Source organism: Vespa velutina, chromosome 20 (assembly GCF_912470025.1).
Source record: "Vespa velutina chromosome 20, iVesVel2.1, whole genome shotgun sequence".
Lineage (NCBI taxonomy): Eukaryota > Metazoa > Arthropoda > Insecta > Hymenoptera > Vespidae > Vespa > Vespa velutina.
Genome location: NC_062207.1, coordinates 3,519,814 through 3,531,376, shown reverse-complemented (window position 1 = coordinate 3,531,376; position 11,563 = coordinate 3,519,814). Strand labels below are relative to the sequence as shown.

General features: G+C 30.4%; 4 protein-coding genes across 18 annotated transcripts in view; 1 reads left to right on the top strand and 3 right to left on the bottom strand.

Annotated features, from left to right (window-relative positions):
• Positions 1–52: 52 nt before the first annotated feature.
• LOC124956162 (serine/threonine-protein kinase grp) lies at positions 53–3,719 on the bottom strand. Of its 5 annotated transcripts, none has more exons than XM_047511618.1 (8): positions 3,577–3,719; positions 3,124–3,373; positions 2,345–2,568; positions 1,937–2,257; positions 1,519–1,722; positions 717–946; positions 443–577; positions 53–359 (listed from the first exon to the last, which is right to left on the bottom strand). In XM_047511618.1, exons 2-8 carry the CDS (start codon positions 3,183–3,185, stop codon positions 174–176), a joined length of 1,362 nt encoding a protein of 453 aa, XP_047367574.1. In that variant the 5' UTR covers positions 3,186–3,373; positions 3,577–3,719; the 3' UTR covers positions 53–173. The 5 variants fall into 5 exon arrangements, with proteins under 5 accessions (XP_047367574.1, XP_047367577.1, XP_047367575.1 ...); XM_047511621.1 differs by having other exon boundaries at positions 3,124–3,226; XM_047511619.1 differs by having other exon boundaries at positions 3,478–3,577.
• A 139-nt stretch (positions 3,720–3,858) lies between these two features.
• Positions 3,859–5,982, bottom strand: LOC124956159 (splicing factor 3A subunit 3). The gene is made up of 2 exons (XM_047511613.1): positions 5,380–5,982; positions 3,859–5,323 (listed from the first exon to the last, which is right to left on the bottom strand). The coding sequence occupies exons 1-2, from the start codon at positions 5,590–5,592 to the stop codon at positions 4,034–4,036; spliced, it is 1,503 nt and encodes a 500-aa protein (XP_047367569.1). The 5' UTR covers positions 5,593–5,982; the 3' UTR covers positions 3,859–4,033.
• LOC124956164 (regulator of microtubule dynamics protein 1-like) lies at positions 5,811–10,481 on the top strand. Of its 3 annotated transcripts, XR_007103129.1 has the most exons (5): positions 5,812–6,385; positions 6,476–6,691; positions 6,769–7,017; positions 7,102–7,527; positions 9,282–10,481. XR_007103129.1 is itself a non-coding variant. In XM_047511634.1 (4 exons), the coding sequence occupies exons 1-4, from the start codon at positions 6,340–6,342 to the stop codon at positions 7,447–7,449; spliced, it is 822 nt and encodes a 273-aa protein (XP_047367590.1). In that variant the 5' UTR covers positions 5,811–6,339; the 3' UTR covers positions 7,450–10,481. The 3 variants fall into 3 exon arrangements, 2 of the variants coding, with proteins under 2 accessions (XP_047367590.1, XP_047367589.1); XM_047511634.1 differs by having other exon boundaries at positions 5,811–6,348; positions 7,102–10,481; XM_047511633.1 differs by having other exon boundaries at positions 5,813–6,385; positions 7,102–10,481.
• The window catches only part of LOC124956163 (protein Wnt-7a-like), a 43,867-nt gene continuing 40,835 nt past the window's right edge, over positions 8,532–11,563 (bottom strand). For 5 of the 9 annotated variants that reach the window (XM_047511632.1, XM_047511630.1, XM_047511631.1 and 2 more), the window contains exons 6-8: positions 11,087–11,266; positions 10,508–10,838; positions 10,230–10,381 (exon numbers count right to left, since the gene is read on the bottom strand). In XM_047511632.1, the coding sequence (XP_047367588.1) occupies positions 10,230–10,381; positions 10,508–10,838; positions 11,087–11,266 (663 nt within the window). Of the gene's footprint in view, positions 8,671–9,486; positions 9,627–10,192; positions 10,382–10,507; positions 10,839–11,086; positions 11,267–11,563 lie in introns of those variants that run through there. The other 4 variants (XM_047511627.1, XM_047511625.1, XM_047511623.1 and 1 more) reach the window with 4 other exon arrangements.

The following is an 11,563-nucleotide window of genomic DNA, read 5'->3' as shown; positions in this document are numbered from 1 at the left end:
AGATTAGAAAAGGGAATAAGGAGGTAATTCTGAAAGATAAGACAATATAGCATAACTTCATATAAGTACTTTATAAAAAAAATATATATAAGAACATAATCATTAAATTCCATTGTTAATAGACACAAAAAATCTTATCTAGTCATGATTTCCATACATATAGGTAACACATGTCATGTAACAGGAACTTTTAAAATAATATCAGTGAGGAGAGATTTAAATTTAACAAACTTTTTTTTAAACTCAATACCACAACCTTTTGACAATCTGAAATCTACCAATAATTTATTATCCATTTCAACAACGTTCGCTTTGAACACTAAAGGCATATTTCTTTTGTCTACGGTTGATATAGTAATCTGAAAGAATATTATTCACATTGCACAAAGAGATCGTTGTGTGTAAAATAATATCACAAAATAATATTAATTAAACTACTTACAATGCGAAAATCGTTAATACGATAAGTATAACTCTCATATTGTAAACAGTTCAATAATCTTTTTACTGTCATTTCGAAGTCTGTTGTCACAAAAAATCTAGTCATACGTCTTACAAGTTGTTGGAAAGGTGTTTGCTAAAATATACATAATATAGATTGCATTATTCATATTTATGTGAATCAATATACACAATGTGTGTATGTATAAATAAATACATACACACACACACACACACACACACACACACACACACGATTCAACACATAAACTTACTTGACTTGCATGCGCAGTACATTGCATTGGTTGAGTACAAAGTAGCAAATCTTCAATGTGAGCAGGTTGAGAAAATGAGAAACCTGATCTTTCATCTAATCTCATATTCCCAATATTAACATTTTCCTCCCCAACTAAGTCAGGTTGTGATAAACAAGATCTTGATGGATTTTCTCCATCTGTTTGAGTACACTTTCTAGCAGGCACACTATATCTACTACTTAAATCATCTGGAGCAAAAAAAAAGTGAAATGTCACTTTTATTTTTATTATATGTGTCATATTAGAGTAGTATATTATTACTTTATATCACGGTTATTTTTTTAAATTTTCACTCTTCACTTCGCTTGGATGTATATGCCGATGCTCTTTGCTTTGGTAATCTAGCTTTATGACCATTAATTAAAATCATAGAGCTGTATTACCAAAGAAAAGGCAATAGCTATTTATAATATTGCCGTCATAATGAAAAGGTGAACAGCAGATTTGTAATTATATTGCTGAAAAAAGAATAATATCAGTGATATTAGTGATATGGAATAGTATATAGAAACATGAGAGGAGAATATCTCTTTCAAATTTCGAATACTTACATTAATAAACAAAAAGAGAAAATCCGTAGAAACAGATGTCCACACAGTTAGGTACCAAGCAGCTTTGGGTAATTTTGTATATGCTCAAAGTCACTCAGTACCTGACTAAGTAAACACTGATACATTTTATAATGTAGTTCAAGTGACCATAAATATAAGCATTTGAAAAATAATTTATTACTAATATAAAATCTAATTATCATGAATACCTTTTTCCAGTTGCAAAAGAAACCATCGATGATTTTTAATCTCTTTTATTGTATATCTAGTAGATGGTACGTGTGCAAGGATTTTTTTGATTAAAGATAATTCTAAGTTATCCAATTTTTTCCATGGTGTAAGTGACATGTATTTTCCATTCCTCCATGCCATATACTCTGGGCATTCTGCCAAGGATTGATCCCAAGGCAGTTCTATATTTCAGAGATGGACCAGTTAAAAACTAAGGAATGTAAGCTACGCATTAGAAGTTTTATTTAATTCAAACTACAAGGCACATTGATCTATGAGCGATAAATATTAACGATCTTTCTCATTTATTTATAATTTATAACGCCAAACATATAGGAATCGAATATAATAATAATATATAAAAACAAGATAAGTGAAATAAAATGTAATACTTACCTCCACAAAGTAAGGACACCAGAATTATACCACAAGACCAAATATCAGCAGGTTCAGCATAATAAGCTTGCACAAGAACTTCTGGTGCCACATACGGTAATGTTCCACATTTTTTTTCTAAAGTACGTTCTTTTCCTTGTACACGATAAATGGTTGCTAATCCAAAATCAGTAATCTTTAAATTATCATTATCATCTAATAATAAATTTTCTGGTTTGAGATCTCTATGCGCAACTCCTCGACTATGTAGATATTCAACTGCATTAATTAATTGTTTAAAATATCTCTGAGCTTCATAGGTCGGCATACCAATGTCAGGTTCTGTTGAGAAGGATAGAAAAATTATTTTCTTTTTTTACAATTACATTACAAACATAGTATAAATAAAATGATGTTAATGTTTCCAACCAATTCTATCATAAAGTTCTCCGCCAGAAGCATACTCTAAAAATATATATTCCATGGTTGGTTCGCTGCGCTTTCCAAAAAACTGTATAATATTAGGATTTGACAACATTCTATGAATAGTAGTTTCTTTTCTCACACATTGTCGAGCATCTGGATGTCTTTGTACATCTATCATTTTCATAGCAACAGCTTCGCCCGTAGTCTTATTTATAACTAACTTAACTCTGAAAATATACATATATATATATATATATATATGTATGTATGTATGTATGTATATATGTATATATATATATATATGTATGTATGTATGTATGTATGTATGTATGTATATATATATATATATAAAAAGAAAAAGAACCGTATTAAAAATAAAAATTTGTTTGGTGTTATGGAGCATTCTTAAGTGAACTTAAGAAACATAATTTACAAAGAAATGAATCCTTATATTTTTAATCTAGTATTGATAAAAGCCAATAATATATCTATGACAGAAAAAATTGCCTATTAGAAAAAGCTTCTCAATGTTCAATTAATATCTTACGAAATAAATGTTAGGTAGATAAATAAAACATGAAATTATTTTAACACTTTTTATTATTTTTTTCTTAAGAACTATGAGACGAGGATGCAATATTTGAAAGGATAGAATACGTACGCAAATTAGAAAAGAAAAAGAAAAGGAAAAAGAAAATACATACAATTAAATTTGAAATATAAAATTTGTAAATCTAATTGAAAATGTTTCTATCGTTTAATATAGAAAATAATATACTCACTCGCCATAAGCACCTTCTCCTAATGTGTGTCCTAAAATCCAACCTTCCACAAATTCCGTCATTTTGCTTCAGCATGCCTCTATAACGGGGTGACGAGCTTAATCTGTACAGTCGTAATATTAATCAAAATTTAAATATACATAGTATGTCGTCGTAACGGTTTTTCATTTTAATATGGCATTTCTTAACGTCTTCTGCAAATTTTATTTCAATGGCTCGTAAAGTCATTTACATTAAGCTTTGATTTCGGCTAGAACGATAAAATTCAAAACACGTGGTTATAAAACGGCAGGAAGGAATTCAAAACATTAATTTTGTTAAAACGGTATTACATATGAAAAATAATTGTCTAACATTTTTATTAACGATTAATCAATATTCGTCTAATTCAAATAAATATATACGGTTATTAATAGTAAGCATATAAAAACGATCACCAATCGATGTACAAACCGATATAGACCTTCTTCGGAACACCGTAGAAATTAACACCATCGTGCAATCGGCGTTGCTAGCCAGAAATATTTCTTCTCCTATCAGATGGCGCTTTCGAAATTTTTGGCTGGTTAGAATTTTAAAATTGTGTAATCATTGGTTGTTGAGAATGTGGCCCTTTCAATGTTTCGGGCAAAGCCCCCCCTAGTAGCTTGAAACTGACTTTAAGTCAATCAAAGGAATATAAGAGAACTATCGAGGAGTTTAAGTGTGAAGGCAATTTAAATAATAAATCATAGATGAATATATGAATGATAGAATAATGGATTACAAACGATAAACCATATTATATTAAACAATTTAATTTTTATATCATATTTTTTATTAAACCATATTTTATCGATTACGCAATAAGCAAACCCTCCTTCTATATAGATAATATTAATTGTATAAACTTCTACTTTGATATCTTATTTTATAGCAAGCCTTGTCTTTTAAGATCTTCATATGTTTTACGATTGACCACATTGCCAAGAGAATCTTCAAATTCTTCTTCTTGTTCTGGTTGCCACCGTTCGGCTTGCTTCTGCGTCTTAAGTTTTTCCCACAAGGCAAGAGCATCTTCTATCTGAGTTACATTAGCAAAATGTGCGGTATTTGGAATGCCGAGACAACGCATACCATGAGCATGTCTCCATTCCGCAAAATGTCTTTGAAAAGCTTTTGGTCCCTTATATGTAAAATTTCCACAGATCTCACAATTGTAACTAATATTAAGGCCATGCAATTTATATAACCAATATGGTATAGGTTTGCCATCCCATCCGAGAGGTAAATTTTTAGGATTATAAGGTACTTCATTATCATCTTCTTCTTCGGATTCGCTTGCACTTGCTTCTGCATCGGAATCACCCCGTTCACCTTCCGTTCTAGCTTGTTTCCTTTGTACATTTTCTTTTGTAGCTACTCTCTGACTAGATACCAATTCTGCTAGTCTATAAACATGAGACTCCAACCTTGCAATCTCCTTCTGTTTCTCAGTATCTTTCCCTTTACCAGACTTTCTGTTTTTATTTTTGGCTAATAAATTAGGATCAAGAGAAGCTTCACCCTTTGTGCTAAAAAGTCTCTGGGCTCTTTCTTCCAAAGTACCGCCGCATTTTAAACCCAAAGCCATTAATGCAGATTTCAATCTATCTAATCCAAGGGATGCAAGTTCTTCCCAAGATGAAAAAGCGGATAGTTCCAAATGTGCTCCAACGTGTGTCAATGCACTTCCAGTTTCCTTCGGCCATCCTGGAAAAGTATTATTTTCCCACTGCGTCTCATAATCCTTATTGGCTTCCTCAATTTCTGCATTTATGTCCAGCAAAGGTCTAACCCTACTTAAATAATCAACTAAATAGGATAAAAGGGCTTCGACATATCTGGTGTATTCAGCATTTTTTCTTTCTCTTGGAATGTCAAACAAGTGATCGAATGTAGACAAATAAGTGATGTAATCAACCTTTTCGATTCCTTTAAGATTAATATACTTTTCGTAACATTCATGGAGGTCTAAATATTTCCCATAACCTTCTTCGTCGGTAAATTCTACAAGATTAGACAATTCCTCCGTAGGATTCTCTCTCATTTTGGCTAATTCTTCAAATTCAACGGACATGGGTACACTAATTTCATTTGGATGTCTACGATAGAATTCTTTAATTGATTTTAAGCGAGAATAAAATTCTGAGAATTCGTTGGGGCCTGAAAGTGCTTGTACCTGGAAATTGTATAAAAATTATTAGCTCATGGAGATGCAAAAACATAACCTCTTACCTCCTCTTTTCTTTGACCATCTTTATCTTCGTACAAATCTTGTAAATTTGCAGTGCTATCCATATACTGATCTAACAACATCTTTAATCTATGCTCAGAATTTATATTTTCACGATGCCCTGGCTTTTTATAAAGCATTTCCTTCACCATAGCGTCCATCAAACGTTCTCTTTCTTCATGATAACGTCGTTGTTGCTCTAATATCGTTTCCATTGTATACTTCAAAAAGTAGCAACAACTGCACTAATCGATTATATATATATATGTATATATACGTGTGTGTGTGTGTGTGTGTGTTATAATAATTATTTCTTTAATATAACTTTTCTTTCTTTATCATCAATTTCGACTATGTACACACTGAAGAAGAGATATCACTGAATAGATCGATACTTAACATATTGAAGTTGGTTATAACAGTGTCGTTGCGATATTAAATATTTCTCTGTATCGATATTAAATATTTATATTACTGATCTGGGATTTTTATCGCTTTGCGATTCATGCAAAAGAATTATTATTGTTTAAATAATAAATAAAAAAATCACATTACAGTATTAGATATTCTTTAAATAAATGTCAAGTAGAGTTGATATACTGAATACCAGGGGGCGTTATTCTCTTCTATTTAATGTTTATACACACATATCTATACTGACATTTATCTTCCACTTTCGTTAAAAAAAAATTGTCGGTTATTTCCATAATTCTGTTTACATTCGATCACTCTAAGCTCCAAGTAGGAACAAGTAGTAGTGATATATGCTTTCTCCTTGCACGGTTGTTCATTCGTGATCCGTTTCTCTCTCTCTCTCGCCTAGCTTTTAAAATATAATGTATATATATATATAAATAAGTAAAGAATAAATTATGCGTGTTTGATAATTTTTATATGATATTTATTTGTTTATATTTGACAATGTTGTCGAAAGTGTTTCGTTTCATGACCTCGATCAAAATATGTCAAAGGTTCGATATGTGCAAAGTTGCTTTAGTAGTACGAACGGTAATCGAACAATTTTTTTTTTTTTTTATTTAAAAATGAAATGGCAATGATTTTTAATAACTAATGCTTGTGACCTTTTGTTATTAACAGAATCAGAAGTGTAACTTCAGTAATAAACTGACTTATGTAGTACCCACTATGATGGCTCTTTGGACTTTTCAATCCACAAAAGACAAAGAGAAAGAGAAAGAGAATAATAGCGAAGCAAAAAAAATTGCTACGAAAGAAAGCTATATTATAACGGCAGATGTTTTGTTTGACCAAGGCTTATACAAGCAATTATATAAACATTTATCAAATTACAAGGTATAGAGTTATACTACAAGGTATCGAGTGCTCTTTGTTATTTTTTATGAAATGTTATTTATTTTTTGTATATCTAGCATAATGAGGACGTAGAAATTCTATGGCGTTTGAGTAGGGTTTTATATAATTTGTCAAAGACAGCTAACGAATCGGAAGCAAAAGAAATGATTCTAGAAGCTTATAATTTTATACAAACTGCAATTAATATCAAAGAGGATCATTATGCTGTACAAAAATGGATGTCAATATTACTTGATAGTAAAAGTTCTATGGAAGGCATGAAGTCTAGGATACAACAGTTATACAGCATTAAGAAGCATATGCTTGTATGCTATTTATGTTTTATCTACCTTAATAATGAATTATCCAGAATTCCTTTTTTTCTTCTTATTTCTTATTTTTTATCATAGAGGGCAATAGAATTAAATCCAAAGGACCCTACTACTTTGTACATGCTTGGCAGTTGGTGTTATCAAGTATCTGATTTAGCATGGTATCAAAGAAAAATTGCATCATTAGTATTTGATGTACCCCCGGATTCATCCTTTGAAGAGGCATTAATATATTTTGAAAAGGCAGAAGAAACAAGTCCTAATTTTTATAGTTATAATTTACTTATGCTTGCAAAAACTTATTTAAAATTAGGTAGAAAAGAAGATGCTCTCAAATATTTAAAATTGACCACAGAATATCCGACTACAACCCACGAAGATGTTCAAGCTAAGAAAGAAGCACAAGAAATGTTGAATGCTTTTTAAAGCTTCGTCAAATATTTTTCTTAATACTCAAGTGCACAACTATGCCTCCCTGTTCAGATTGGAATTACAAAGATGGAGGTTGTATAAAGATTTTTATGCACAATATCAAAAATATTTCTTCATAGCTCATATTTAATATTTTATTATATTTAAAGTATAAAATACGAAAAAGAAACATTTGCACATTCATATAAAAGAAACACATAGGTTGGATTTATTACAATGTTGGTTTACGATGTTGATATGTTGCTATATATATATATATTATATAAGTTAGATTTTTGATATGCATTTACTATAATATTTTTTGTAAAGTCATGTATAAAAAATAGTACAGGAAGTTATTACACTACATTTTTAATAACTTTTTTAATGTTAATACTGAAAGAGTAAATCATTAGAAATGTTGAAGAAAAAAGAAGTAGTTAATTTTATACATGAATTTACATCGTTATGTATCTCTTTCTCTCACACACACATGTACACACATTTTCTCTCTCTTTCATTTTTTCATGCTTTCTCTCTTTCACTTTCTTAATTTATTATATAATTTATTATAACTTATTGTGTCTATTAACTATTTTCAATTAAAATAATTTAATTATAGATTTTATTTTAACGATCTAAATTTTCTTCTAAATTATTGTGAACATCAGGTGGTTCGTTCACTGGTGGCTCTATTCTTTCTTCCACGAGATTTTCTTCCAAGAAGATTGGTTCCGGCTGATCCTCTAGTGGAATTGCTTCCAATGGTGGTGGATTTATTTGCCCTTCATTTTCTTCTTCATTTCTTTGTTCATATCGATTTACAACTTGTTGTGCTGCAAGTTGTAAATATCTCATTTCTCGTCTTCTTCGTTCTATACGTTCTTGTTCTTTTTGTTGGAATTCCATATGTTGAAAGTATCGTCTGCGTCGATACTCTCGTCTTATGGCATCCGGTTCCCTTTCTTCTAGTCCGATTGGTAGATCATTTTCGATAAGTATTTCATCATCAATTTCAACATAACTAGGGCCAACGTGATGAATCGGATGTTCAATCGGTACTGGGAAGTGCACATGATGTCTGTTGCAAGTGCAAGAAATCGCCATCCATATATAATTTGACGGTAGTTGTGGTAGCGTTAATTGTAAAATTTCTTCTGGATATTCATCGTCGTTGTTTGGTAGAAGAAAATAGTTTGCTGCCATCATTCCGTTCATTTTTGATAATTGATGTATCTGTACAGAAAAAAGTCATTTTTATATTTAATTATTTATTTTACATTGGCCAAGAGATAAATTTAATAATAATGCTAATAATAATAATAGAATAATTCTGGGTGAGGAGATGACTCATTCTCATATGTTGTAAATATAGTCAGATTTTCAAATATTTTTAGTGCTAGAACTGACAATAATTATTAAAAGACAAAAAAAAGAACTAATAAACAATATCGTTTGTTTGTTTTTAATTAAGAAATTAGATAAGTTGTTTTTAATGTAGAGATTAAATACTCGTAAAAGTTTTCGAATTATTCTTTAAATTATTTAATAATCAAATTGACGATGTGGTGAAGTTTGACAAGAATTGATTATCACACCTGGAACTATCCTACTAATATTTATTTTTGCAATTAGAATCAAAGATATTAATTTGTTACATTTATAAAAAAAAAAAAAGGAGTCTTTAATTCATTACATTAAATAAATTCACATATATCACTTACAATTTTCAATTACTCATTAATTACAATCACACAAGATTTGCTTATTTATTATTATGGAAAAAATTGATATATTTCATTATTAAAAAGAATTCAATCGTACTTACACTTTTTCTTTTTTCACAGAAACTATATAGTGTACTACTATCGTAGTGTATTAGACTGGAGTATAGTATTTGACAGAAGAAACCAAAGTTTGAATCTGACACGATGCGTCTCAGTTGAAAATTTGAAAATAACTGGTAAACTGAAGAAAATTTACCCATTTATATAGTAGTTTTTCCCCACCACTGCAATTCATAAATGGTTCTTTTTTCTTTATTTCACCTCTTCAGGTATACGTATTTGCTGCAGGTATACGTATTTACGTATGGTATATACCTGATGTTTCTACTTAGATTTATTAGTTTATTGAATTTCTTGACGTTTTACAATCACGGTGAAAGCTTCAATAAAATCATATAACAATGTCTGTGTGTCAGAAATACACAGAGAAATTTAGTAATTGGTAAATACATCAACTATGAATGTATGTACACATATAGTTTTACACTCATACACACGCAGCAACACAACACACGAGTATAGTCTATTTATAATAAAAAATAAATAATAATTTATGCAACATATCTAAGAGTAAGAGAAAAAAGAGAGAGAGAGAGAGAGAGAGAGAGAGAGGGGGGGGATGTCTAATTTTCATTCCTAATATAATAACATTTTGAATTGCAACATTTCTGAGCTCAATTATAGTGCAACAAATTGATGTGATATTGTTCTAAGACTGAGTTTGAGAAGGTACAACCACATAATGCTAGAGAACTAAGATCTATTTGATCAGTAAATCTTTTTGTAAATTTTCTTAAACTAATATTTAGTTAATGTACCTATACATGTAAATCTCACTTGTATACTTATTTTTTGCGAGGATTTCAATGATTAGGCTATATCATATATCAGAGAGATTAGCTGAACGATAATAAAAAATAATATCATCGATCAGTCGATATTTGTTCAATATTTTTCTGTAACACACTTACACAAAGACAATTTTCTCTCGAAAAGTAAATATTTACATCATTTGCAAGTGTATTCTTCCGTACGTTCGGTACACGTGTCACAATGCACATGACAGCACCAATGAAATTTACATCTACACTGCCAAGTTCTAGTAAATTGATGTGTGTTATAACCACGACCACAACACATCAAATCACATCCATCGGTACCTACAAAACAAAAACAAAAAAAAAAAAAAAAAAAAAAAGAAATAGAAATTCCTGATTATATAATGTGTACCAAAGTCATTAAATATTGAATGAAAACATTGAGAGACTCCTCTCTTTTTAATCTACCTTTACTCGTTCGATTACAATATCTGCCTTGTGTACCCAAACTACCCAAAGCCAAATCCGGCTCGCAATAATTCGGCGAGGATTGAAGAAAGACCAGTTCGCTTCTTTTTGGTATTCTTTTCGATCCCATCATACTTCCGCCGGTACTAACTTTACTTCTTTTTAATACCAAATGTGCTCTCCTCGGTTTAACACCGTTGTTCATCTTTTTTGAGGCTTGTCGATCGCGATGAGATTTTATAAAATCATTTGGTTTCCCTTGAGTTTTTGCATCGTTACCGAGAATAGGCGTTATTTCTGCTGTAGTTGAGTGTGATATGCTCTCAGAACTCTACAAAAAAAAAAAAGAAAAAAAAAAAAAAAAAGAAACGAAGTCATTTTGATATATTATATGCGCTTTACCATTGGTATATATTGTTATATCCTTAAATTATTTTCTTTAATATTCTTGATAAATATAATATTGAAAGAAAAGAATCTATGAATATGCGTATTGAAATAGAATTTAATCGATCTTAGGTAGGAGAGATGCGATAAATTTTCATTGAAATTACGATGAAGAATGTCTTCGATCATTACTTGGATTGTGGGCGGTGGTGGAGGCGTGATAGCAACGACCGCCTTAGCTCGATAATACTTTTTCATAAGAGCGTCACCGATCTGACGAAAACTGGGCAATGTTCTCCAACAAGTTTTCACGGTACAGGAACCAGATACCCCGTGACATTTACATTCTGTTTGAAGAAGAGCTTTCACGATCTAAAAGATTACAAAAAATATTACTATTAGTTATTTTTGTTGGCAAATTTCTTTTTCAACTTTTTTGTTGGATAACTTAGCTTTTTTTCTTATATTTTCTTTTCCTACGATTAATTATTTTTCCGTTACTTAGAAAATCACCAAGTATTTCTAATATCGTATTGTGATTAAAGTGAAAGTAAAAAAGGGTCTTATAACTTTGCATTCGTAGGAACCAACTTTGCTATGACCTGTTTGTTTTCATAATAAAAACATCCTAAGCCAAGATGTACCATAATTTATCTACCGTAATAAATA

Excerpts from the sequence above, each read along its gene's own strand:
- LOC124956162 (XM_047511618.1), bottom strand. The coding sequence starts at position 3,185 with ATGACGGAATTTGTGGAAGGTTGGATTTTAGGACACACATTAGGAGAA. Across the intron at positions 1,723-1,936 it reads GGTGTCCTTACTTTGTGGAG|AACTGCCTTGGGATCAATCC; the intron begins GTAAGTATTACA and ends TCTGAAATATAG. Across the intron at positions 578-716 it reads GTACTGCGCATGCAAGTCAA|CAAACACCTTTCCAACAACT; the intron begins GTAAGTTTATGT and ends TGTATATTTTAG.
- LOC124956159 (XM_047511613.1), bottom strand. The coding sequence starts at position 5,592 with ATGGAAACGATATTAGAGCAACAACGACGTTATCATGAAGAAAGAGAA. Across the intron at positions 5,324-5,379 it reads ATGGTCAAAGAAAAGAGGAG|GTACAAGCACTTTCAGGCCC; the intron begins GTAAGAGGTTAT and ends TACAATTTCCAG.
- LOC124956164 (XM_047511633.1), top strand. The coding sequence starts at position 6,272 with ATGATATTTATTTGTTTATATTTGACAATGTTGTCGAAAGTGTTTCGT. Across the intron at positions 6,386-6,475 it reads TTGCTTTAGTAGTACGAACG|AATCAGAAGTGTAACTTCAG; the intron begins GTAATCGAACAA and ends TGTTATTAACAG. Across the intron at positions 6,692-6,768 it reads AACATTTATCAAATTACAAG|CATAATGAGGACGTAGAAAT; the intron begins GTATAGAGTTAT and ends TTGTATATCTAG.